The 25,426-nt window shown below is 42.8% G+C and overlaps 3 protein-coding genes and 1 long non-coding RNA gene across 6 annotated transcripts; 2 read left to right on the top strand and 2 right to left on the bottom strand.

Moving 5' to 3' along the window:
• Positions 1-1,779: 1,779 nt before the first annotated feature.
• LOC135484593 (fibrous sheath CABYR-binding protein-like) lies at positions 1,780-6,580 on the bottom strand. The gene is made up of 7 exons (XM_064766230.1): positions 6,508-6,580; positions 5,899-5,960; positions 5,281-5,696; positions 3,679-3,823; positions 2,785-3,604; positions 2,174-2,385; positions 1,780-1,906 (listed from the first exon to the last, which is right to left on the bottom strand). The coding sequence occupies exons 3-5, from the start codon at positions 5,297-5,299 to the stop codon at positions 2,845-2,847; spliced, it is 924 nt and encodes a 307-aa protein (XP_064622300.1). The 5' UTR covers positions 5,300-5,696; positions 5,899-5,960; positions 6,508-6,580; the 3' UTR covers positions 1,780-1,906; positions 2,174-2,385; positions 2,785-2,844.
• Positions 6,581-8,987: 2,407 nt separating this feature from the next.
• Positions 8,988-12,809, top strand: LOC135484594 (uncharacterized). Of its 3 annotated transcripts, none has more exons than XR_010446467.1 (4): positions 8,988-9,293; positions 11,211-11,359; positions 11,684-12,460; positions 12,755-12,809. XR_010446467.1 is itself a non-coding variant. In XM_064766231.1 (3 exons), the coding sequence occupies exons 1-3, from the start codon at positions 9,134-9,136 to the stop codon at positions 11,735-11,737; spliced, it is 363 nt and encodes a 120-aa protein (XP_064622301.1). In that variant the 5' UTR covers positions 8,988-9,133; the 3' UTR covers positions 11,738-12,661. The 3 variants fall into 3 exon arrangements, 1 of the variants encoding a protein (XP_064622301.1); XR_010446468.1 differs by lacking the exon at positions 12,755-12,809 and having other exon boundaries at positions 11,684-12,018; positions 12,376-12,661; XM_064766231.1 differs by lacking the exon at positions 12,755-12,809 and having other exon boundaries at positions 11,684-12,661.
• Positions 12,810-14,459: 1,650 nt separating this feature from the next.
• LOC135484592 (uncharacterized) lies at positions 14,460-20,760 on the top strand. Its single transcript, XM_064766228.1, has 8 exons — positions 14,460-14,986; positions 15,452-15,674; positions 16,104-16,261; positions 16,820-16,902; positions 17,441-17,550; positions 17,931-18,101; positions 18,410-18,529; positions 19,085-20,760. The coding sequence occupies exons 1-8, from the start codon at positions 14,907-14,909 to the stop codon at positions 19,214-19,216; spliced, it is 1,077 nt and encodes a 358-aa protein (XP_064622298.1). The 5' UTR covers positions 14,460-14,906; the 3' UTR covers positions 19,217-20,760.
• A 1,015-nt stretch (positions 20,761-21,775) lies between these two features.
• LOC135484595 (uncharacterized) lies at positions 21,776-25,233 on the bottom strand. Its single transcript, XR_010446469.1, has 2 exons — positions 24,452-25,233; positions 21,776-24,411 (listed from the first exon to the last, which is right to left on the bottom strand). It is a non-coding gene; the product is annotated as an uncharacterized LOC135484595 (long non-coding RNA).
• Between the last annotated feature and the right edge of the window lie 193 nt (positions 25,234-25,426).

Raw genomic sequence — 25,426 nt, 5'->3', positions numbered from 1 at the left:
GATATGTGGTATTCACCCAAATAGGCATGTTCTGATATCATCGAAATACTCGTATCTTCGGATCCGGAACTATAACACCAGACAATGAGAAGTCACTAGGCCCACCTTAATGGTGAATATTCATGACCCTAGCAAATGCCGAGAAAGGCATATCAGTCACACCTGGTCAAATAGCAGAACTTGAGGTCCAGGCCTAGGGTGGTCAGATCGTTATTTGAGATCTGGCTCAGAGTGGAGTTATCTGGTGTTATAGTTCCGGAGATAGTGTATATCTGTTTGCATTACCCTCAAGATGTGCCCCCGTCGTCACATGGCATCAGTCGTAAAGAGATTCCTGAAGCATGCCGTCATCCAGTGCCTGTGAGATTGGTATCACGTCTCGTCAAATGAAGGGGTTAGAGGTACGCGTCTTGTCCAAATCCTTCGTTTGTGGTTCAAATGAAGTACATAAATATAATCCACATTTTCAACAGTTCGATCTGAGCGAAGAAAATAAAATAGTCTAGCGATGGTCCGTGGCTTTCGCGAATCCTTCGTTTGCGATTCAATCTGAACTAAGAATTGTGTTTGCGTTTAAGAATACGATACGCGATGGAAACGTCTATGCATATAAACACGTGTGTTATCGAGATATTCACAGTCCGAGCGAAAGCTTCACACAGTTAGATAGAGAGTCTGTTCCAGGATTGGTATGCGTACTGAGCCCCTGGATACCTCTTCCGTCCCCTGGATGTACAATACTTTCATTATCCGTGCACGTCTGTGGACAACTGAAAATAGAAGTACATTGCCAATCAGATGAAATTGGTCGGCGTATTCAAGTGCTTCTTGCAGACACTCCATAACTAACCTTTAGAATTTTTTAAGTTGGAAATGTATTGGATATCTTTGTTGTTATAACATACTGCAACATTACTCAAGAGTATGGTGTTCATCTACTGGGTGGATGTAGAGGTGATCAATCGGAGGCTCGAATGGCACAAATTTTGCTTTCCTTTGGAAGGTCATGTCAGCTGGCCGTTTTAGGCTCTTACACTCCGCCCTAAAGGCCAACTCACTTCTACTTAACCTCGTCATCTCAGGACAATTGCGGTCTTCCATTTGATTAGATCATAAATTCTGTTTCCATCCAGGACTGGGTGTGGTGGTGCAAACTCTCTGCAACCTACAAAAGTATCAAACCATTGCAAATCTTCATACAGTGCGAGAAGTGTCTTCAAAATGAACATCGTCATTGGCAAAGAAGCCCATCTTAACAACTTATCATCTTCTGTTAAACCTGGCCGCAATTTCCATTTTCTTAAATGGGTGGACGGAGGCGTCTTTAAATAACCCCTTTAATTTGCAAGTTATCAGCTTTTGTCCAGACGTTATGTTATATATCTGCCGAGTTTAGAGCGTAAATAGAGTCCGACAATCGCCCCACTGTTGTACATGTTTCAAGTCAATACCTATATTACATGTACGTTGTGATCCTTACCTCCAGTTACAATGCACATCCTTGAGAGTGTCATTTCCAGCAGTTGGAGCGACGCCCTGGTCGTGGTGATGAATATCCTGTGACCTGGACGTGGTGATGAATATCCTGTGACCTGGTCGTGGTGATGAATATCTGTGACCTGGATGTGGTGATGCCGGTGTAATGTTTTTGAGTGTTTCTATTTTTGAGTGTTTCCCCTCATTGTTTGGGAACGCTAAAAGATAGATTGACAAGTTTTTCTGTGTTTCCCCTTATTGAAAAGTCATGGTCTCTCTAGCTGCCTATTGTTTGGAAACACTGACACATGGGAAACAACCACAGATGTTACACCGGCTCCGGACGAGGACTTCCACTTCTGTCAGTGTCATTTCCAGCAGTTCGAGCGAGTGGTTCCCTTGTTCTGGTGTTGCCCATCTTTTGGGAAAACTGAAAAAAAAAATTGGACACGTTTTTCTAAGTTTCCCCCACTGAAACCCTTTGTTGCACGTCTCCTTTTGTTGTATTTTAGCATTCCATACAACTGCAGTTTCATGGCGAGGGCTCTTCAGTCCTCGCCCCGACGTCACTTGCTACAGTTTGCATGTTTAGAGCATTCTCATTATTTTCAAATGAAACTTTTCAAGGAGCTGATTACTCTGTGAGCAGATCAATCTTTGATTTTCAAGTGTCAAGTAAATAGGTTCTACTGCTTACCTGAAGTAACACTGCAGCATTCTCCATCGGCTGTCTGGCCGCTTACCTGAAGTAACACTGCAGCATTCTCCATCGGCTGTCTGGCCGCTTACCTGAAGTAACACTGCAGCATTCTCCATCGGCTGTCTGGCCGTTTGGAATCGATCAAAAGATAACGGCACAACCGCTTCCCTTGGCAGGATCGTGTCAGGTGGCCGGGCACGGCTGTTGTCCTGAAAGTCGGCAAAGTCACGGCAGATATTTGAAGACGTCAAGACAATTTGTAAACAAGCTGTGCTGCATAGTATGGTATAGTGGATGCGCTTTCAAATTACGGGAAATGGCGGCCAACCAATTGAAGGGCTCAGTCGATCACTCGAATATCTGGCATCCAATAAAATGGTCCTAAGGGATCAATCCAAAATGAACGGTTCTAATGGTACCATTTTGCTTCCCTGGGCAAGGTCATGTCAGCCTACTCCTTCAAGCACCAACAGCTACACAGGCAGAAATTTCTATAAAGAATCTGTAAAGCTATATAGAAATGGTAAACACAAAATCTATATATAATCTATATTTTTGCCTGTGTATGCTCACTGTGATGAGAGCTAAATTCGCCTCTATCTACTCACCAAGTCCTTGTCGTGTTCAAACTGGGATCATGTTCAAACCTCTGTATAGTGGGGCTCTCGTCACGCTGGGTTCGCGTCACACGCTGGGCTCTCGTCACACGCTGGGCTCTCGTCACACGCTGGGCTCTCGTCACACGCTGGGCTCTCGTCACACGCTGGGCTCTCGTCACACGCTGGGCTCTCGTCACACGCTGGGCTCTCGTCACACGCTGGGCTCTCGTCACACGCTGGGCTCTCGTCACACGCTGGGCTCTCGTCACACGCTGGGCTCTCGTCACACGCTGGGCTCTCGTCACACGCTGGGCTCTCGTCACACGCTGGGCTCTCGTCACACGCTGGGCTCTCGTCACACGCTGGGCTCTCGTCACACGCTGGGCTCTCGTCACACGCTGGGCTCTCGTCACACGCTGGGCTCTCGTCACACGCTGGGCTCTCGTCACACGCTGGGCTCTCGTCACACGCTGGGCTCTCGTCACACGCTGGGCTCTCGTCACACGCTGGGCTCTCGTCACACGCTGGGCTCTCGTCACACGCTGGGCTCTCGTCACACGCTGGGCTCTCGTCACACGCTGGGCTCTCGTCACACGCTGGGCTCTCGTCACACGCTGGGCTCTCGTCACACGCTGGGCTCTCGTCACACGCTGGGCTCTCGTCACACGCTGGGCTCTCGTCACACGCTGGGCTCTCGTCACACGCTGGGCTCTCGTCACACGCTGGGCTCTCGTCACACGCTGGGCTCTCGTCACACGCTGGGCTCTCTGCGGTGTTCTTGGCTCTGCAAGATGGATCTTGCTTCGCACTGGTCTCCCGGATGCTCTTCCTGAAAAGAATCTTAACAATTTAAATCGCTCATAATTTTTAAAATTGGGTTCAAAAATAATGAAATGAAGTTACCCTAAATGCGGCACACATCTTGCTCGCGTCCAAATCCATCCCCAGACGTCTGTCACGCCACGATCGTGCATCTTCAGCCCTCCTCGAGCATGCCCCATCGCACCGACCCTCTTCCTTCCATTGGGAGGTGGTCTTTCCATCGATGCTGTAAATGGAAACGGATTCAGTGGGAAAAGACCTTACAGTGGATGTATTGAATAAATCAGAAATATTAAGGTAGCAGGAAGGGGTGGGCGTTGGTGGTTTCTGAGTGTGAGGGGGTACTGTACTGTAGTGGCGTCTGCTAACTGTGCTTTGAGAGACTAGGCACGATGCCAGTCTCTCTTAAGGCACCGTCAACAGACATGTGGTTTCAGTATTAGGTCTTTCATTGTAGCAATGCGAAAATGTAATTTTGGTTAGGTCCGTCATTTGTTATCACCAAGTATCTTCTAGAGTGTCTCAACCACTCTTGATTACAGCGGCCGTCTCAGCGCCACCACGCGGGGCCTAATGGTATTAGTCTGAGTAGCTTCGCGCGATCGAGATCGATATGCACAATTCTGGGTAAACTAAAATGAGGAAGTATGCTCCTCGAGTCATTAGCATAATCTAATCTTAACTCCAGCTCGAGGTAATCTTGGGCAGTGTTTCTTCGGCCCAGATACATTGTGGTGGAAAACGTCTAGTACAAAGAACGCCTGGCTTGCGCCATACTATAAAGAAGTGAAGAAGGTCTGGCTGCGCGAGACTACCGTGATAAAAATGACCATTGCAGAGACTCTTGCGAGATAGGCATATGAGACAAGACCACTATTCATAGCCGGTTGGAGGGTCGAGGCCTATCAATTAGACGAGTGCATGTTTTTAAATCTCAAGTACATACTTGGAGAGGTATTGAAAAAATATTTGTTGTGGCAAGTCTACAGATATAAAGAAATGATTTGATGAAAAAATTAATTTCGAATTTTGCTAATTGGGTAATAGGGGGCGTGTTTTGAGGTTTTTTTGCCAGTTGGCTGAAAAGAGTGGAAATATCAAAGTCTGTCTAATTTGTCGATTATCAAAAAATTTCCGTGGTCAATCACCAGTTTATTTTTCACCATTTACTTGCCCGACTGTCCGGAATAACATAATCTAAATTTCAGATTCACAACACCACGCATAATTTGATGCGTCAATTTAACTGCTAAAAGGCTTAAAAAATCAATTGTGGTCTTGTCTCATATACTTTTTACAATTAAAAAATATACTTTAAAAAAGTTCTCAAAAAACGATAAGGAATGATTATTTATTAACATTTCCTGGACTAACCTAATTATCACTTACATAATAGGTTGGCGTTAGGTCGCGTGCTTTTCTTTCCTCGTGACAATATACAGCAAAATAGTTACAACCCCATAATCGCGCTACAAGTCCATAATAAGATCACGGTGACCAGTTATAAATGTTTCGCCAGCTTCGCTATTTTGCGTAACGTAACTTTATGTAACGATCTAACTGGAGTAGGATCTCGTGTAATCTTTCAAATTTTTTCTGGATGTTTCAATCATCTCAGGGGAGAATCGGTCAAAGAGCTAAAATTGCGCAAACATCAATGTCTTAACAAAATGTGAATCTCACCTGTTTGTTGTAACATCATCTACTTCAGTGCCTGATCTTCTACGACTGCCGCCGGAGAGCATAGAGGGTTAACCCATCAAGTTAAGTGCGAGCCGTCTGATTAACGGCAAAGGCGAGTCCGGAGACCGTCCCGGACTCCATCCCGCACCATGTCGTCAACTTTCTTAAGCCCTTCAACAGCGTAAGAGAGGGAAGGCCTATTTAATATAAAAACCTCTCTTTTTCGCGTTGAAATGGCAAAATGAACGAAGACGACACGCCCTCATGCTGAACCCCCTCAGTCGTAGAACCGAACGACAGGGTCCCCTAGGGGCGCCCGACAAGAGACACAAAGCGTACCGTGCTTTGGACTCCGCCACGTCGTCGGCCGGCTGCTTGGCACACGCCTTCCATACGGAGTCCGCGGAATGGACCTTCTGTAAATGGAATTGGAGAGTCAACATCACAACTAATGCAAAAGACACAGAAAACGCAAAAAAATACAGGACATAGATCAACCAAACACACACACACGCGCACACCCGCACCCATACTCATCCCCTCGACAACCTCCCACATCCCACGCCCCCCAAACCCTCTCCCCCAGCTAATCACACATACATATCACTCTATACATACCCTTCACCTCGCGATAGACATCATTCATGGTCGGTTGCATTGGAGAACTTGGCTTGGGGCATCTGCAATGATAAAAGTGATAGTAACGGTAACACGAGCTCTAGAAACTTGTTCCGAGTGAAAGGCCCAGAAGCTTAGGGTGCGATTTTTAAGGTGTTCTTGACGAATTCGAACAAAATCATAAAAGAATTCGTCACAAAAACAAAGAATTCCTCGTCGTCATTCGGGAGTGTTGCGGAACCTCACTTATGAGAGCCAAAACCAACCGAAACTGTCTAAACCTCACGAACAAAAGGACACGTGGAGTTCGGCCACGAAGCCTTTTCTGCAGACAAATGAAGTAAATATTTTGAATTGAAGGGGGGGGGGGATAAATCTTTGGAGTAAGACGAAATTCAAAAATGATTGGCATACTGAAATGAAGCAGGAGTTCGCATGTGGCGAGGACTGGACAGGAATGATTCAGTGCGCAGCCGTCATTGGCTTCTTGGTTGTTGAGGAAAACGGCAAATTTCTTGGAAATCGGAATTCGGAATTGGATGTGTGCTCATTTACAGAAGTGGAGGTTGGGATATGCCAGAGTTATGCCCAAGACCGAATCTGTCTTACCATTGCGTGGCGTGGCCTGTGCTTAGAAAATGTGGCGTGGCCTGTGCTCGTCGCGTCTGATCTTGAAGCTCCACGAGTCTTGAATGCGCAGTTTTTATTGGGAGCGTTGGTAACATCAGTTTAACGACTTACGTCATGTCATTAAATAATAGAATCGTTCTGGTGCTTTCATGCCGTGCTCGTCATGGTCACTGCATTTGTTGTGCCAGCCTTATACGAGTGGATCATAGCATAATTTGTATATTTTGTACTGCTGATCTGGTCATAGTCAGGTTGGCACCAAGCTTTAGTAGGTTTCATGTGGTAAGGAAGCATGACATGTGGATGTTATAATACACTATCTACAGCCGATTCTGTCAACTACGGTGAACAAAAGTCAAAAGGATGATCTTGGTTTAAAAGTAATTCAGTCGTGGACATCCGCTATTTCTGAAGAGGCTCGACAGATCCGAAAGGAACAATGACTGGGAAAGGACATCGACATTTTTTTTCGGGGCGGGACGACTACGGTAATTAAGTCGGGGGGGACAAAACGAAACAAAAAAAATTTCAAAAAAAAATCTGTTTCATTTTCATTCGTCCCCCTACGGTGGCTGGGAAAGGTATGTCGATCTACGTAAAATCCTACGTGCAATGACGCTGCGGCATAAATTATGCCAAATATGGGAAACAAAATGACGTCACCTGGTGTGAAAAAATAAATCGCGCAATGCAGTGGCATATCTATTTTTGGACGGAACTCAGTCCCTCACAAACTTTGGTCGATTTCGCCAGTGATGACACTGCTTCTAGGCTGTACCACAGCACTTTAAGCTGTAGCAGCGCCAAGCAAGAGTCAAGACAAATGTCCGCCAGCCGCTGCTGGATCAACCCCCTCGCCCACCCCCATCACATCATCATATCCAGAAGCAGAGGCCTGGCTGAGCCCTGTGATTTAGCCAAATTCAATATGATTCTTATACTGTGATGTTAAGGCCCTTGTGTCATGCAGCGTATTCCGTAGCACCGGTACACAACTTATGTTAAACCGCGACGTCTGCTGCAATTCAAATTGCATATGACGCCAACGGAATTGTGACGACTTGTTTCTCCAATCTTTTAGTGAACAGTGAGTGATCACGGGCTGTGGGAATTGCGAAGGGATGGTGTACAGTATCGCCACAACAATGTTGATATGATCACTTGTCGTTTCAGCGGGCATGACTTGGGACATCCAGTGACCCAGCCGGCAAAAAGTAGCGACGGTACAGCCAGAAGTAGCAACAACTCACCAAAGGGGATCCTTGTCTGACTGGTGACTGGACCACATGGTAGGTCGCCGTCAAATTAGGGAGTGGATCCAGCACAGCTGGATAGAGGGGGGCCCTTTGAGGGTTAGGGTTAGGTCTCTTGCAAATGCAATAGTGCACCATATCTCTTCTCGATGTGTCCTCCCCTTCTCTAGGTCTCTTGTAAATGCAATTGTGCTTTGAGCGGCCAGTTAATGGTTGGATACTGCGCTATATAAGACTCGTATTATTATTATTATAATAGTGCACCATATCTCTTCTCGATGTGCTCTCCCCTTCATATCTCGAGATGTTGCCAGGGAGTATACCAAGTCTTTGCTGGATGTGCCATGTGCGTACTCTGTCTGATCTAGATGTGTACTCGCCCAATGTAGTGCACCATGTTTCTACAGGGTGGACCTTGTCTCCACTTTTAGGAAAAATGTATGGTGAATACCTGATCATTTTCATAAAGGGAATGCATGAAATCAGAACACCAGACCTGAAGAGACAGCAGATACTGCAACAACCATACCATAACATGCTGCAACAACCAGACCTGATGAGATTGCAGATGCTGCCACAGCCAGACCTGATGAGATTGCAGATGCTGCCACAGCCAGACCTGATGAGATTGCAGATATTTCCACAACCAGACCTGGCGAGATAACAAATGCTGTTACACCCTAAGCCCTACCCTATCAAGTTTTTATTGTGTTTTTCAGTCAGTTTAGGTGAAGTTGAACCACTTGGAAAGATTGTTTGAAGAAAAAAAGGAACAATAAAATAAACTGCTTTTTCCAAAAATAATGAAAAATTTGAAGTACGCTCTGAACCCATGCGGGAGGTGGACGGTAAACCGGATTAATCATCCCCATGGCCTAAGCATTTCATGATATGCTTCCCACTAAGTGACTTGACGAAGGTTATATTATACCCCACAGGCAAGCCATAAGCAAAGATTAAGTCAATGTGCTTAACGCTTAAACATGAGCATCCGTAAAAGAAACGTAAATGGATACAGAATTCCAGTTCTCAAGACCAAGCCAAGCCTTCTGAACAACGAAAAAAAGTCTGTCCCAAAAGTAAACAACAACACGTGAGTAGGATCTTAAAGTAGATACTGACACGATAATGAACGGAATTCCACGCCGTGACGTCATTTGCACCGACGAACGGCCATATTGATTTCCCCCACAAAATTGGTGGACATCGGAACTTTAGAGAAATTGCGTGAATATGATCTTAGCTGAATCCATGGAATCGTGTTGAAAAGAATCCAGAAAACAATAACCTGACTGCATATCTAGATACACACTTGTATAAAAATAATGAAAAATCATCCATGATTATTAGAAATGATGAAAAAGTATCCTAAACCACCAAATAACTGGTTAAACAAGACGAATATTATCTCTTTCTTCTTTGCCTGGAATGCTTTTGGAATTTTGCTGTATCGGCGTTTCGTCCGGAATAAAGATGACGAAAAGGAATCTGAAATGAACAAATTAACCTTTAGTAGGTATATTTCTGGGATTCGGGTTAGGGTTGGCATCGTCTCTGAGCTGTAGGCTAGGCCAGCTGGTTAGCATGGTTCACACCTCGGGCCACTGAATCGAGGGGTTATAAAGTAAATAGTAAAAAATGTCCATGATGATAACGACCACCATCGGCATCGACCATCCATGGCCTAAAGGACCATTACATTATTAAGGGCAATATTGCCCAGCTGTCGTCTGCCCAGTCACCTATTCTACAGCAGTAGTTTCCATCAACAAATTGCACCAAAAAATTCAAAATTTGACTGAATTCGCTTTTTCCGATGTTGATTGACTCCAATTTGACCAGTTTCATGCATCGAGTCTTTCCGCATAGAACAATGCACTATAGATTCATGCACTTGATTGGGAACAACGTTTACATGACGTAGTGTTGGCCGTCGTCACGTCACCATGCATTTTACATTACTGTAACGTGACGAGACGCGACGTTTTCGTAAACGTTGGTCCCAATCAAGTGCATGGATCTATAGAACTCAGATCTCGGCGTGCACTCACGTGGCGGGAAAGGTCTTTCGAGCCAGGACTTGCCCTTACTGAAAATAATGAATAATGCATTTTTTTATTAAATTAAACATGATTGGAAAAGCATAAAACACTTTCAGAAAATGGTTTACTGATGAACAATCATGAAGAAGAACAAACTTACTGCAATAAAAAGCTGACCATTCTTTTAACTGAAGAAGGAGAATTAATCTGCAGAGGTCCCGGCCGAAAGGTTAGAAACTTCAGCATTTTTATCACTGCACAATGTACAGGGGGCGAACTTGCAAGTGAAGTGGAAGTTTCCTGCCTTTCGATCTCTATTCGAGACCTCATTGGATTACTACCTCTTGGATTTCTTGCTCGCTCTTCTACCTGAACCCTTTTTTACAATGATTTACCCCTCACTCATTTTACTGACACTTGATTCAGTGACCTGTGTTCACACAGACAAGTCACCATGGTCGCAGGGAATATGCAGATTTCAGCATATTCCATAACAATCAATCAAATGTACCGACAGTAAAACACAAATGGAATGAACAGCACTTGGTATGATATCATGGCTCCCATGTCCTGGACGCAACCCCACATCAACAAACTATCTCGTTTACAGGTCAATGCCAATGTCAATGGCATAATAGGCCTTTTCGAAGAAGATGAATCGGCGCCAAATTAAATCAAATGCGCACACACAGAACATGTCAGAAGGCCTAGTAAGCAGACTTCGGACAATGCCTGAAGACACGGCGATCCTTTGTTCAAGGTGAAAGGCATGACTCGTCAGTGCCAAATCAAACTTCTTCCAATTCGTCTATTCTTTCATACCAACCAGTGTTGCATTTCATTCACCTTTTCCACCTGGGTGAGAGATTGTGGGTAAAGTTGATTGATAATGATATGGTCAAATCCAACTGTATTGTGGTAAAAAGTCCTGATTTTTGGGCACCAGATAGTAAGAAAGACTTAATTAATGTTGTTAGAGAACACAACTGTTCTCTTCTGGCAATGACAGTCTTGCCCTATAGCACGTTTTGCGTCAAATGTGCATGGTTTCAACTAAGACAAACAAGTGCCAAAAACAAGAAATTCACAAACACAGGACGGGGGTCAGTGTTTGCTTCTTTGTCCGGCCACACCAACCCCTGTGACATTACCCATCATATCCTGAAGGTCTATCCAGCACAAAAGCAACTGCATATCCAATCCGAGTGTCGGCATTTGATTCCAGAAATGTTATCATTGGTCGTGCTTTCTTTCTGATGGAAAAGAACACGCTGTGTCTTAGTTAAATCTCAGAAGCCATCTTAAAGTTGAGGTATGCCTGTACTTTAGCCAATAGGATTGAGCCACTGTGAGTGTGACCCTTCCATTGTTTAAACAACCATTCCAGAACAAAGATACCTGAAGGCCATCTATGGGGAGGAAGATAATCAGAAATTTCGCCATTATAAGATGAAAGGGTTGACTGTTGGTGCCAAAATTGAAACGACATTAGGGGATTTGGTTGCACCGGCACCAGGAGAAGAGACGGATAATAAGGTATGTGCACTGAATTATGATGGTGAGGATCTGCATAACAAATTCATTTCATTGCATGATATTTTAATTATTGCATGCTATCTGGTGGCATCAAGGATGAATAAGGAGTTGGTTTAGACTGTTTTAAAATGTCTTCTGTCAACCCGTGCAAATAGAACATAAGCCTGAGTCTCATTTCTTTGTCCAGTGTGGCTTTAGCATTCATGTTAGTAAACTTGTTGCTTTCATCACACATACATTGATTGGCAAACAAACAAAAACTGACTTGGGTAATAAATGACAATGAAAGGTCTCGTTGATCTATATTTTCTTTTCTCCAAACAGGATAACAAGACAACATTGCAAGACATGCAGCCTCCAGTCCAAGAAAGCGTCTGACACTGGACAAACTCAGCTTTAACGTTACAGAGATAAAGTCACATAAGAACCGAAAATTCTACCATCAAACATGTCAAATGGACTTCCACGGTTGACTCAACGTAGTTTCTATTCTTTGGAAGCAATGGAATAGATGTGTGAGAGAGAACATGTCTTTTACCATATAACTGCCACTTGCTTCTAATCAGTTTTTATATCAAGAGTTCATGTCCGCAGTTCAGAGGACTATTCGCTTCAAACTGCCCTTTTTTTACCAGGAAAAGAAACAGTTAATGACACCGGTGTGTATGAATAATCCTCTGGTTTTAACTGTTTTGGAGCTTTTTACGAAAATATCTTTAGTGGATGGACCTATATATGGAGTTTGCTTAAAGGCCTACGCTGTTCCTTAAAAATGTGAAATTTATTTTGAATTTAAGAATGGCCAATTGCCTAAATACGTGACTCATACCCAAGGGTTAAAAATGAAGTGGATTTCAAAACGTATACTAGTGCATGCGCTTATTAAGTATCATCACATTCAGAGCAAATTTGATTTAATACAGTAATCTCACCTACTCGTTTCATCCTGATGGCATGGATGGCAATACTTTTGAATAGTTTCAACCATTCAGATAAAAGTAATCTCTGCAATTCAGAGTTGGTATTCACCCTGGCACAAGAGGGCGGTGGCCAAATACTGCAGCAGCAAAAGGCTCAAGTGAGGACATGATACTCTTCCAGGTGAGATATGTGGACCGTCAAATTATTAGCTCATGCACAAGTATTTAGGTCAAATGAACCCTAAAACAAGCACATGCGTCGATATACTACGTTGAACAGATGTGCATGCTGTAACAAGATTGAAAACCAATGTTGTTTTCGTTTATGCATAGAAAGAAATATCAACATTTTGTAACAAAAAATAAAAGTATCTGTAAGATATGTATGTGTTACTTGTCATTAATCACAGTGCTGTCATTCAAACATTCCTCTATTCTATTTTTAACCTGTAATAGTTAAGTGTCTTTTCCCGAGAGCATCGACTTTTTGATGTGGATCTGACCCTCCAGTACAATCTCCATCACAAACACATTGAGCTTGGTTACAGTTGATTGGTTTTAAACTTTGTATGCAGAATGGAAACAAAAGTTATAACCCTGTTACTTGAACGATGATAGTCTTGTGTGTTATTGCTCTGTTGTGGCCATCGATACCATGGAACATCATGCGACTATTGAACTTACACATGTCTACCTCATAGACACCTGGCAGCCACTTTTCACAACCGGAACGTGTTGTTTTAGGATTACAGCTTGGATCTGGTTCTGCTCTTAAACTGTTTGTTGCCATAAAATCCTGGAGTCTTTACTTCGTTGAGAACAGCATCACATCGGCTGTGTGGAAACGTGTAGGAAAAAAGAGATGAGGACATCATTCTGCGAGGATTTCGGTCATCTCTGCAACAGTCGACCTTGGGCAATGTTTGGTGTGCTCTTGACCTGTTATATACATGGTCCCTCCCGACTGGTTTGACTAGATGTGTTACAGCTTATCTCTCCATGAGATAATGATAATAACTTGACAAATCTCAATCAGCAATCTTTGAACAAAGCCCGAACTCATTTGCCAACCATCACTTTATCAATGGTGGCAATAAAAAATATAGTCCACTTGCAGTCCCATTCTTTGTGGTATACTCGAGGTCGATCATGAAAGTGGTACCTGAAAGAGCATGTACGTCGGTGGAGTGTGGAAGCTTACCGGTTCGGCTAACCCGCACCGACTGAATGGGATTTTACTCCAGGTGAACTGACCTTGTCGGAATTGACCCGGGGTAGGTTCAGGCCGGTTTGGTTCAACACGTACCGTGTAAAAAGGCCTACTAACATGTCCTATGGACTCTCTTGTGCTAAGACAGTGAACACTGTCAAACCCTCCATCAGTTATCTCTTGGTTGTGACTCTAAGATGTCTTATGGACTCTCTTGTGCTAAGAGAGTGAACACTGTCAAACCCTCCATCAGTTATCTCTTGGTTGTGACTCTAAGATGTCTTATGGACTCTCTTGTGCTAAGACACTGGACACTGTCAAACCCTCCATCAGTTATCTCTTGGTTGTTACTCTAAGATGTCTTATGGACTCTCTTGTGCTAAGACAGTGGACACTGTCCAACCCTCCATCAGTTATCTCTTGGTTGTGACTCTAAGATGTCTTATGGACTCTCTTGTGCTAAGACAGTGGACACTGTCAAACCCTCCATCAGTTATCTCTTGGTTTTTACTCTAAGATGTCTTATGGACTCTCTTGTGCTAAGACACTGGACACTGTCCAACCCTCCATCAGTTATCTCTTGGTTGTGACTCTAAGATGTCTTATGGACTCTCTTGTGCTAAGACACTGGACACTGTCCAACCCTCCATCAGTTATCTCTTGGTTTTTACTCTAAGATGTCTTATGGACTCTCTTGTGATATGACAGTGGACACTGTCAAACCCTCCATCAGTTATCTCTTGGTTGTGACTCTAAGATGTCTTATGGACTCTCTTGTGCTAAGACAGTGGACACTGTCCAACCCTCCATCAGTTATCTCTTGGTTGTGACTCTAAGATGTCTTATGGACTCTCTTGTGCTAAGACAGTGAACACTGTCAAACCCTCCATCAGTTATCTCTTGGTTGTGACTCTAAGATGTCTTATGGACTCTCTTGTGCTAAGAGAGTGAACACTGTCAAACCCTCCATCAGTTATCTCTTGGTTGTGACTCTAAGATGTCTTATGGACTCTCTTGTGATATGACAGTGGACACTGTCAAACCCTCCATCAGTTATCTCTTGGTTGTGACTCTAAGATGTCTTATGGACTCTCTTGTGCTAAGACAGTGGACACTGTCCAACCCTCCATCAGTTATCTCTTGGTTGTGACTCTAAGATGTCTTATGGACTCTCTTGTGCTAAGAGAGTGGACACTGTCAAACCCTAGTTGTGACACAATTCACGGCGGACTCCACTAGTTCAAGTGACCATAAAAGGGGATCACATGATTGGTCACATGATTTAATCACCAAGGAGCCTCATTACCATAAAGTTGTTTTCATTGTGACTGCTGGCTAGTCGTTTACATTGTATCAAACACAACTTGACCCATTACACGATCTTTGTGGAAAGTTATTTTACAAAACAAGAACGAAAATGGCGAAAGGTCGGGGACAATATAAGTTAGAGTTAGACACCAATAAGCGGAATGTTTTCGTTACTCAGTTACATCAAAGGTTAGTAGCATGCCATTGCCATTGAAGTCGGAGCCCGGCAAGTGAGGCCAAGGCTGGAGGGACCAGGCTGTACTTTTGTGTATAGTTGTACACTATGCATACTTTGTATCTGTATATCTGATGAGGTGGCAATGAATGATTTGTTTGGGCCGCAGACAAGACACAAGTGAGCCCATGTGTTGCAGCCATTGAAGTTCCCTTTGTCACTGTTGGGCCAACTACCGGGGGGGAGGGGGGCGGGGTTCACTCTGAGAGAAAGGGGCATAATCAGCCAAAGGGTGGTGGTGGTTATTTCTATCGAAGCAGTGAGCCCTTGTGGGGGGACTTTGGCCTCCATTTAGTGGAGTTCCTGTCTGCAATAAAGCCTCGTTCCAGCCACCTGACATGCCTGAGTTAAAGGAATATTCCGAATAAGGGACTTGTGCAACTAGTTGTTGCTTCAATCGTCTTCGCCATATTTTACAGAGAAGATGAGGAGGATGACATCACTGCGTACCCTGTGGTCAAGGAGTCGGCTGACCGTCTCATTGAGACGGGTATTAACACACTCCAGAAAACCCTCTTACTCAAGAAAGAGGTTGAAATAGAACAAGTTGATGTTGAGCTGCAGGCAAAGAGAGAAGAATTCAGGAGGCGGATGGAGATGTGCTCGGAGAGACAGATCGAGATTCAGAAAAAACAACAAAAAGTAGGTCTTTTACAGAGTAGCATATCTCTGTGTTGCTCATTCAGGTGGTCAAGGTGGCATCAAATGGTATGCCGTTTAGGTGTCCGGTGAAAAACTGTTATCAGCAATGTTGTCTAATTGTTTCGAACCATTTACCCTTGGAAGTCTGGTTATGATTTTCAAATTTCTCAAAATTGATTCTGTGGTGTTGTGCGACTGCCAGTATTGAACATAGCTAATGGCTTTCATAAGATAATCTACAATGAAAATGCTGTGATCATCGCATGTCTCAGCCAACATAGTTAACTTTAGCTAGAAATCTAAAAGACCAGGGCATAGACAAAGAAGGCAGGCTAAACCGCCCTGCTTCAGAAAGATATGCATTGGCTGCTGAAGGAAACCTATCAAAACTGTATAAAACCACTGTTATAATTACTATTTCACTTTCAGATGAAAGATCGAGTTGCCAAGTTTGAAAAGTTTATCAAAGAAAATGAAGCAAAACGAAGGAGAGCAATTCAAAAATATCATACAGAAGTGAAATTAAAGGATCAGAAGTCTAGAGAATATGAGATGTTGGTGCAACAGCTGGAAGAACTCAAGGCCAGGTAAGTGTGAGACATCTAGATAGCATCTCTAATCTCACCAATTTCAGCTGGAGATTGTTTCTACTTCCTTCAGCACTCGTATGTTTCGGCCCACGGAAAGGCTTCCGTTAGGAAGAGCATCACATTACCATGCCTGGCCCCCGGAGAATTTTCTTCTCATTCTGTAAAAGTTGTTGCAGATATGCTAAAAGCTGCCCCAAAAGATAATTACCTGACATGCCAGAGAAACTATCTGTTCGTACAGTGTAAGACAACAACGTTAATTTTTTTCATTCAGTATTTTCAATTCACTCATACTGGCCTGCATAAAAACTCTGTCAATCAACTCCAATTAAATCTCCTTGGATATAGGTTCAAAAATATTGTGTAGTATAAAGAATGACTGATGAATCTTTTATGAGTTTTGTAGTTTTGATTTGTCAGCCCCATTGTGTAGATTGGGATTATCAATATTTAAATTGGATTTGAAATATTGAATAACTAGTGTGATTCTATTGTGTCTGTATTGGCAGGTTTGTGTACTGAATAAGTGTATGATGAGTGTTTTTATTCTTTCAGACACAGGCTCTTACAGAAGAAGTTACAGTCATATAAGAAATTTGAACTTTATTTACTCAAAGTGGTTGATTCATTACCAGAAAGTAAGTGATAATAACTCGCAATAGACTCCTTCAGAGGATGAAAAACACTTTTTAGTTGGCCTGGACTTCATTCACAGAAGTAGAAATCTCAAGTTTCATTGACTGCATTTGTCTTTATTAGCATTGCTGCTGGTAATGTGTCTCTTGTTTTAAATCATTTACTTACAGTAAGAGTCAGAATCCTCAAATTAAAATCCATGTGACTGTGTTGCATGTTTGTCAACCCAAGCCTGTAAAGAAATGACTGTCCAATATCGCCAAAGGGCTGTGTACAGTATCAATAGCTCATGTATAGACAAATTAGTGTAGCATGCTATTGGTCTCATAATATGTCAAACAGTGTTGTGATTAGATTGATCCCTCTGGCTATGTGTTGAGGCCTACAACAAATTGATGTGTATATTGTAAACATGGTGTGGAAAAATGTAAAGGTGGAATCTACCAATAAAAAACAAAGCCTTTAAGCACTGATATGCAAAATTTGAGCATTTTATTGTTTACTTCAATTAGATTGTGATTTTTCTTTCTTTCTTTCTAGATTACATTGAGATGAATGACAACATGGTGACTGGACTCATGATGAGGCATCGGACATTGAGTGATACCAATGGACAACTGGTCGACAATCTTTTAGCGATGGCAGATGAGGTAATCAAGTTCTCTAACTTCTCTAAACAGACCTGAGTTAGAGTCACCAAGATCGTGACCAGTACAGTAGATAGGCAGAAATAAAAAGTCACCAAGATCCTGACCAGTACTGTAGCTAGGCAGACCTAACAGGTCACCTGGATCCTGACCAGTACTGTATCTAAGCAGACCTGAGTAGTCACTAAGATCCTGACCAGTACTGTATCTAAGCAGACCTGAGTAGTCACTAAGACCCTGACCAGTACTGTATGTATTAGAAGCAGCAACTTGAAACTGACAACTTCTTGAAAACAAGACAACATATATCTGCTGTGTTACCACCTCCTCAGTTATAATGTTAATGATGTTTGTTTAATCCTCCACATTTATGATGGTTTCAGATTGAAAGGTTGAGGGCTCAGCTTGAAGCATACAAACAAGACCACAATAAAAACAAATTGTCCATCAACAGCCGACTGGCGCAACTGCAGAAGCACCAGGAGACAGAGACCGAGAATAACAAACAGTTGGAGCAGAAGGGCATGTCGAAGAAAGGACATTATAGAGAGCAGGTGAGAACTACCAAACTTAGTCACTCTCTACCACCCTAAGTCCTCAGAGGAGTAAGTAACCACCATTCCCAAAAGTGAAATTGTTAATGTTGGCTTGGACCTAATCCCAGTTTTTGTAGCCTAAAGCAACTCAGAGTAGCTTCCCTGTAGGCCTAGTACCCATTTAAACACCTGGGTTAAGTATGTTAAGGGTAAAGACGAAATAATGGACAGTGTTAACACGTAGCCTCCTGATTATGATCTTGACTGACGAACTGCTATGCCACTGATCATCATTGGTTTTCTACACGATAACTCTTTGGTTGCAGCGTGAGCTCCTGGGTATGGTGCTGATGGCTGTTGATGATCTGGCTGATAAATGTCATAATGGGAAAGCTGAGAAGCCATTAGAAGGGATGGACCTGAATGAAAAGTTGGATACAATCAAAGTAAGTCAGTGTTTAATGTCAATTGATTGGTTGATGTGTCCCAACTTAGCAAGATGATGGACTGCTTTATTGTGGCTTCACCAAGGTCCGTCTGAAAGCTCTCTACAAAAGTTGTGACAGCCATGTCACCTCAGAGGCACTCAGCATGTCACCTCAGAGGCACTCAGCATGTCACCTCAGAGGCACTCAGCATGTCACCTCAGAGGCACTCAGCATGTCACCTCAGAGGCACTCAGCATGTCACCTCAGAGGCACTCAGCATGTCACCTCAGAGGCACTCAGCATGTCACCTCAGAGGCACTCAGCATGTCACCTCAGAGGCACTCAGCAAGTCACCTCAGAGGCACTCAGCTTGTCACCTCAGAGGCACTCAGCATGTCACCTCAGAGGCACTCAGCATGTCACCTCAGAGGCACTCAGCATGTCACCTCAGAGGCACTCAGCATGTCACCTCAGAGGCACTCAGTAACATGAGAAGCTGCTCACTTGAACTTAACCTGTAAAGGAGTTTATGATGACCAGAGCTGCCTGTCAGGTTTCCTTGTCCCCTTTCAGGAGCACCTGCTAGATCAGGAGGATGTCTACATCATGTCATTACCAGAGTCACAAGTTCCATCGGAGAAGGCATCCAAGAAAAGTTCAAAAGTCTCCCAAAACAACCGGATAAAAGTCACATTCGCTCGCTAATGGATACTCAAAGAAGAGACGTGTAATGCTTGAACGTTTCAAAAGTTTTCATTGTCCATCAATGAGACTGCCCCTGTGTGGAGGCTGAAGACAAACATATCAGTTCCTGCTTGTGATGGTTTGTTTAAGAGACTTGACTGGCCGCAGAGAGCGTGGAGACTAACACTGGGAGAGGTTGAGGTGTGCAGCAGTGTAGATTTCTCTACATCATTGGTCGTCAGGTTTCAATAGCTGATATAAATTCCCAGGAGTGACGGTCTATATCTCTCTGTAACAACCTGTAATTGCAGTTTGTTAGGAGTGACAGTCTCTATATATCTCTCTGTAACAACCTGTAATTGCAGGATTTGTCAGGAGTGACGGTCTCTCTATATCTCTCTGTAACAACCTGTAATTGCAGGATTTGTCAGGAGTGACGGTCTCTCTATATCTCTCTGTAACAACCTGTAATTGCAGGATTTGTCAGGAGTGACGGTCTCTCTATATCTCTCTGTAACAACCTGTAATTGCAGGGTTTGTCAGGAGTGACGGTCTATATCTCTCTGTAACAACCTGTAATTGCAGTTTGTTAGGAGTGACAGTCTCTCTATATCTCTCTGTAACAACCTGTAATTGCAGGGTTTGTCAGGAGTGACGGTCTCTCTATATCTCTCTGTAACAACCTGTAATTGCAGGATTTGTCAGGAGTGACGGTCTCTCTATATCTCTCTGTAACAACCTGTAATTGCAGGATTTGTCAGGAGTGACGGTCTCTCTATATCTCTCTGTAACAACCTGTAATTGCAGGATTTGTCAGGAGTGACGGTCTCTCTACATGTATATCTCTCTGTAACAACCTGTAATTGCAGGATTTGTCGGGAGTGACGGTCTCTATATATCTCTCTGTAACATCCTGTAATTGAAGGGCTTGTCAGGAGAGATGGTCTCTCTATATCTCTAATCTGCATTGTGATATACATGATCTATTGTACACATCTCTTGCAGGGCAGTCTTGGTGATAGATATGCTCATTTGGGACCACACAATGTTACTCTGCACTTGGTTGCGGGCTGCTGTTGCAATGATTATATCAAGAATTTTAATTTTTCAGCATCATTTCAAAGTCTTCAGTAGAATAATTCTTCAAAAATGTAGAAATTTAATAGTATACGTTGGATGTGGTTTTATTCGTTTTTGGAAGAAAAGTGATATTGTTTTATTGTGTCTCGTGGTAACTGAGGAAGCCTGTCATGTTGACAGGTGCACAAATACTCGTATCAAAAATATGTGATTATACGGCACGCTAGCATGTTGTTTTACATTTACTGGTCGTTAGCCTCTCGTTGGTTTTCATGTAGATGTTTCTACGTTGCTTTTTATGTACGCCACTTGCAAACATTTTCCATCACCCTGTGAAAATATTTCTGTCCCAATTACAAGTTTGAGACAAATGCAGCAAATAGTGGATATTTCATGGTTTCTTTTCAAGTTGTCCAAGTTGTGACTTATCATATCATGCTTGTATTCAGAATACATCTCAATCTAATAAAATAATGCATATTGCGACAAACTTACAATGCTTGCATTTTCTTTTTCAATTGGTGAAGTCACATCATATGACAACCCTAACGCCCAGTCCACTGAGAAATGATGGCAACCTAAGTTTTGCAGTTATATCCCGCAAGGGACTCTGCAAATTAAGAATCTAGACATGAATGGATTCCAACGGAAGCCGTGCCAGAATACTGTTCATCATTGGGAACCTTGATCGATTCCAACGGAAGCCGTGCCAGAATACTGTTCATCATTGGGAACCTTGATCGATTCCAACGGAAGCCGTGCCAGAATACTGTTCATCATTGGGAACCTTGATCGATTCCAACGGAAGCCGTGCCAGAATACTGTTCATCATTGGGAACCTTGATCGATTCCAACGGAAGCCGTGTCAGAATACTGTTCATCATTGGGAACCTTGATCGATTCCAACGGAAGCCGTGTCAGAATACTGTTCATCATTGGGAACCTTGAACGATTCCAACGGAAGCCGTGCCAGAATACTGTTCATCATTGGGAACCTTGATCGATTCCAACGGAAGCCGTGCCAGAATACTGTTCATCATTGGGAACCTTGATCAACCAGAATACTGTTCATCATTGGGAACCTTGATCAACCAGAATACTGTTCATCATTGAGAACCTTGATCAACCTTTTCACATCCTCTCATCTGCCTTTTGTCAATTGAACCTTTTCACATCCTCTTATCTCCCCAGTGTCAATGGGACATAGGTCTCATCACAGACATCAATATTTGAGATAGGAGACGGAATGCACTGGTCTCAGTGGAGAGATGAAGGCCAGCACTCCACCAGTCCAGTTCGGAATCTTTGGTAGACACTGTACTGGCAGTACAAACAAACTTCTGTTTGGCTCGAGCCGAGCAGGCAGTGCACTCCACTGCGCAGTTTAGGGCCATCCTCAGAGTGGGCAGTGCATTCCACCTCATTCAGCTTTGGGCTAGGCTTGGTGCTCTAAACACTATGCCACTGTTCTCTCTTAAATTACAGACTAAACTAAAGGTATTTTCATATTTGAGATTTATTTTTCGATATCCTGTAAATGTACATGTACTTCAAACACCAATCATTAAAGACAGTTGTGATCCTTTTCTTGGATGTAAAAAATATAAACAATATTTATACATATGAACAGCAATTTATAAGTACATCAACGTCTTTATAACCTCAATGAGAAGGTCATAATGCAGGGGCCGGTACGTACCCCTTTAAGGACTATCAACCAACACCTTGGTTGGCAATTTTAAACAATCTTTCCAGACTTTGTAACTCGATACAAAACCAAATCTGGAAATATTCAATTTGGGGATTCGGACAGTGTCAGCAAATCACTGTGTTCACTATGTTTACCAAAGGGTCATTATGACCCTTTCATTATTCAATCATTCAATGAGAACAGAGTATCTACAAGAGGAAACATTCCATCACAGAAAGTTACGCGGGTTGAGACATTTATTGAGTTACTTGCAGTGAGTCTTCAAGCATCACATTCAAACATGGAAACATGACAGGTCTGCATGCTGCTGACCCCTATTATTATATTAATCCAGAAACTAAACATATAACACTGTTCCTCAGAATATAAAACTTCATACATAGGCAGACACATGTGGTGCATCATCACGATACCAACAAGTGGTGCCATCTACTTTTAACAGAGGAACTACACATACCAACACTGTTAAGGAAGAGTTAACGCTGGGAAGTCTCGACGATTGGTACAGAGGCCAAAGTATGACTAGACATGGTCGTGTCTACCATAGGCTCGATCATCACTGATTCTATAATGGAATCAGATACCGGTGCAAACTTTTTGACGGTCCATCAAAGAATTTATATCAGAATTGGGGAACTATTCTATATACATAATACCAGCTTTCTTCCAAACATGTATACTGGATAAGATTCTAACCATTTCAAGCCACACTCGGTCCAGACATAAGTAATAGACCGAACATTTTCCATCAAAAAACCCTCGGATTAAATCGAGTACATTAGTTGTTGGAGGCAATAGTACAGGAAGCTTGTCCCATAGTGCTGTCAATTACAGGCAATAGTATTGGAAACTACCATTTACGGGCAATAGTATTGGAAACTACCACTTACAGGCAGTAGTATTGGAAGATGTCATTAACAGGTTATAGTATTGGAAACTACCACTTACAGGCAATATATAGTATTGGAAGCTGTCATTTACAGGCAATATAGTATTGGAAACTACTATTTACAGGCAATATTATTGGAAGCTTGTCCCAAAGTGCTTGCATTGTAAACCTGAAACAGCACAGGAATTCAATGAAACAGAGAAAATTAAGAAAATTGAATGCCACATCCTCACCAAAGGTGATCAAAAGACTTTGTTAGTGTAGAGGTGACTGCATCATATGCATGGCAGAGCCAGTACATTAAAGTGGCAGTCAACAGTGGGCTCCTGATTCCACACATCAGTCCAAGTTGGGTTCTCAGCCAACGAGACCACAAGAGCATGTAGTATTGTAGAAGAATGGATGTCATTTAATGCTCAAGGTACCCTGAAATCAGTAGCATTCATGTAAACAGTGCTAACTACTTTTAAAGAAGATACAAGTATTGTGTTTCTTGCTACGAAGAACGTCAATTAATTCACCAAGACATCAAAGCAACGTAATCCCCATCCCGGGGCAAGAATGCAACATGTTCACTTACACTGTTTCTTGAGTCAGCGCAGATTAACTCCTTAACTGAGAATAAATGAGTATGATTTAGCCAATAGAAAAACAAATCAGGGAATAATGAACCTAAAATGTATAAGGTACATGGAAACCACTTCATTGATGGACATGATCAATAACTTAAAGAGAAAATAAGCAACCACAATTTGGAAGAATAAAAGCGACTGTATTAACAAAGTCTAGATCATAAAGTCCTAAATGTCCCACCCAACACCAATCAAGCCTGCTAACAAAACAAAACCAGATCAGTATCTCTGAGCCATTGAACTTGGATGGAATTATGAATTGACCTCTGACATTTCAACCTCTCAATTAAACACCAATGTCTATTATTCCCAACCATCACCGAGAGATCAATACACCAAAGGACCACCACTCTCCGTCAATATCAAATATGTTCATCATTTGTTATCAAATTAATAGCATTAATCTATTTTTTAAAGGCGAGATTCATGTAACACAACAAGTTTTTATGCTATATCTGATTATTACCAAATGGTGAAAGACCCAACTGTTGAATTGGCAGTACTAATGCATATGTACCAAAGGTTATCACAGTACCAGCACAATGACGAGGGACAAAAAATCAACAAAATACAATAGCCAGAACCAACTTTTTGAGTCAATCATGCAGTCGTCTCTAATATTGATTAGAACCCACTCTAGGTAAACATCCCCACCAATCAACAATATTGGGAATAAAAGGGCCTGGGGAGACAGAGAATCCGAGCCAGAAATAATCAATAACCAATTGGATCTATAATCTATGAATTATATCATTGGAGTATTCAGGCAAATATCATAAAACTTTCACAACATGACTCATGGGTTCGTTTTGATTGAAAATGAGGAACACCTGCTGGATGTGACCTGAACTACCCTACTGTGACCTGAACTACCCGACTGTGACCTGAACTACCCGACTGTGACCTGAACTACTCGACTGTGACCTGAACTACCCGACTGTGACCTGAGCAAAAAGCAGTCAAATTCTTCATCTTAACTTTTTGTGCTTGGCTGGATGCAACTTTATCAAAACAAGATAATTATACCTGTATGAAATGGATAAAGAAGAATTTGGTGCTGCCCATCCCAAAAAGGGCCGTACAAAAGTTGAATTTGAATAGGCTGTTCGAGATACAAGGCACAGTGGGTTAAATATAGAAAATAAAAGATGCCGTGATGACACATATTTTTACCTCAGAAAGCCACCAAACAAAGACATGAAAGCAACTAAGACTCTTTGCCTAATGAACACATGCGGTTTAGCATGAAAGGTGTGGTTAATTCCTATCAGGTAGACACACAACAAAGAATCAGAGTGGGCTGCCACATTAGATGTGCTGCCAGTAACTTGTTGAGGCTCTCCTTTCCCACAATCACATGTTAACTTGTTTCTCAAGAGTGGGTGCCAAGAGGATTAATGACAAGTTTAGCTTCGATCAAGCCATTCCCACAACACTGGCTTCAACAGTACCACGTGGAGGTAATGTCAGTACCACATGGAGGTAGTGTCAGTACCACGTGGAGGTAATGTCAGTACCACGTGGAGGTAGTGTCAGTACCACGTGGAGGTAGTGTCAGTACCACGTGGAGGTAATGTCAGTACCACGTGGAGGTAGTGTCAGTACCACGTGGAGGTAGTGTCAGTACCACGTGGAGGTAGTGTCAGTACCACGTGGAGGTAGTGTCAGTACCACGTGGAGGTAGTGTCAGTACCACGTGGAGGTAGTGTCAGTACCACGTGGAGGTAGTGTCAGTACCACGTGGAGGTAGTGTCAGTACCACGTGGAGGTAATGTCAGTACCACGTGGAGGTAGTGTCAGTACCATGTGGAGGTAGTGTCAGTACCACGTGGAGGTAGTGTCAGTACCACGTGGAGGTAGTGTCAGTACCACGTGGAGGTAGTGTCAGTACCACAAGGAGGTAGTGTCAGTACCACGTG

The sequence above is a fragment of the Lineus longissimus genome, chromosome 3 (assembly GCF_910592395.1).
Source record: "Lineus longissimus chromosome 3, tnLinLong1.2, whole genome shotgun sequence".
NCBI classification, from domain to species: domain Eukaryota; kingdom Metazoa; phylum Nemertea; class Pilidiophora; order Heteronemertea; family Lineidae; genus Lineus; species Lineus longissimus.
The sequence above is the reverse complement of the archived record's forward strand: the minus strand, read 5'-3'. Positions and strand labels throughout refer to the sequence as shown.

Excerpts from the sequence above, each read along its gene's own strand:
- LOC135484593 (XM_064766230.1), bottom strand. Across the intron at positions 3,605-3,678 it reads AGATGTGTGCCGCATTTAGG|GAAGAGCATCCGGGAGACCA; the intron begins GTAACTTCATTT and ends GATTCTTTTCAG.
- LOC135484594 (XM_064766231.1), top strand. The coding sequence starts at position 9,134 with ATGATGAAAAAGTATCCTAAACCACCAAATAACTGGTTAAACAAGACG. Across the intron at positions 9,294-11,210 it reads AATGAACAAATTAACCTTTA|AACAAAGATACCTGAAGGCC; the intron begins GTAGGTATATTT and ends CAACCATTCCAG. Across the intron at positions 11,360-11,683 it reads GAGAAGAGACGGATAATAAG|GATAACAAGACAACATTGCA; the intron begins GTATGTGCACTG and ends TTCTCCAAACAG.
- LOC135484592 (XM_064766228.1), top strand. The coding sequence starts at position 14,907 with ATGGCGAAAGGTCGGGGACAATATAAGTTAGAGTTAGACACCAATAAG. Across the intron at positions 17,551-17,930 it reads TTTTAGCGATGGCAGATGAG|ATTGAAAGGTTGAGGGCTCA; the intron begins GTAATCAAGTTC and ends TGATGGTTTCAG. Across the intron at positions 18,530-19,084 it reads AAAAGTTGGATACAATCAAA|GAGCACCTGCTAGATCAGGA; the intron begins GTAAGTCAGTGT and ends GTCCCCTTTCAG.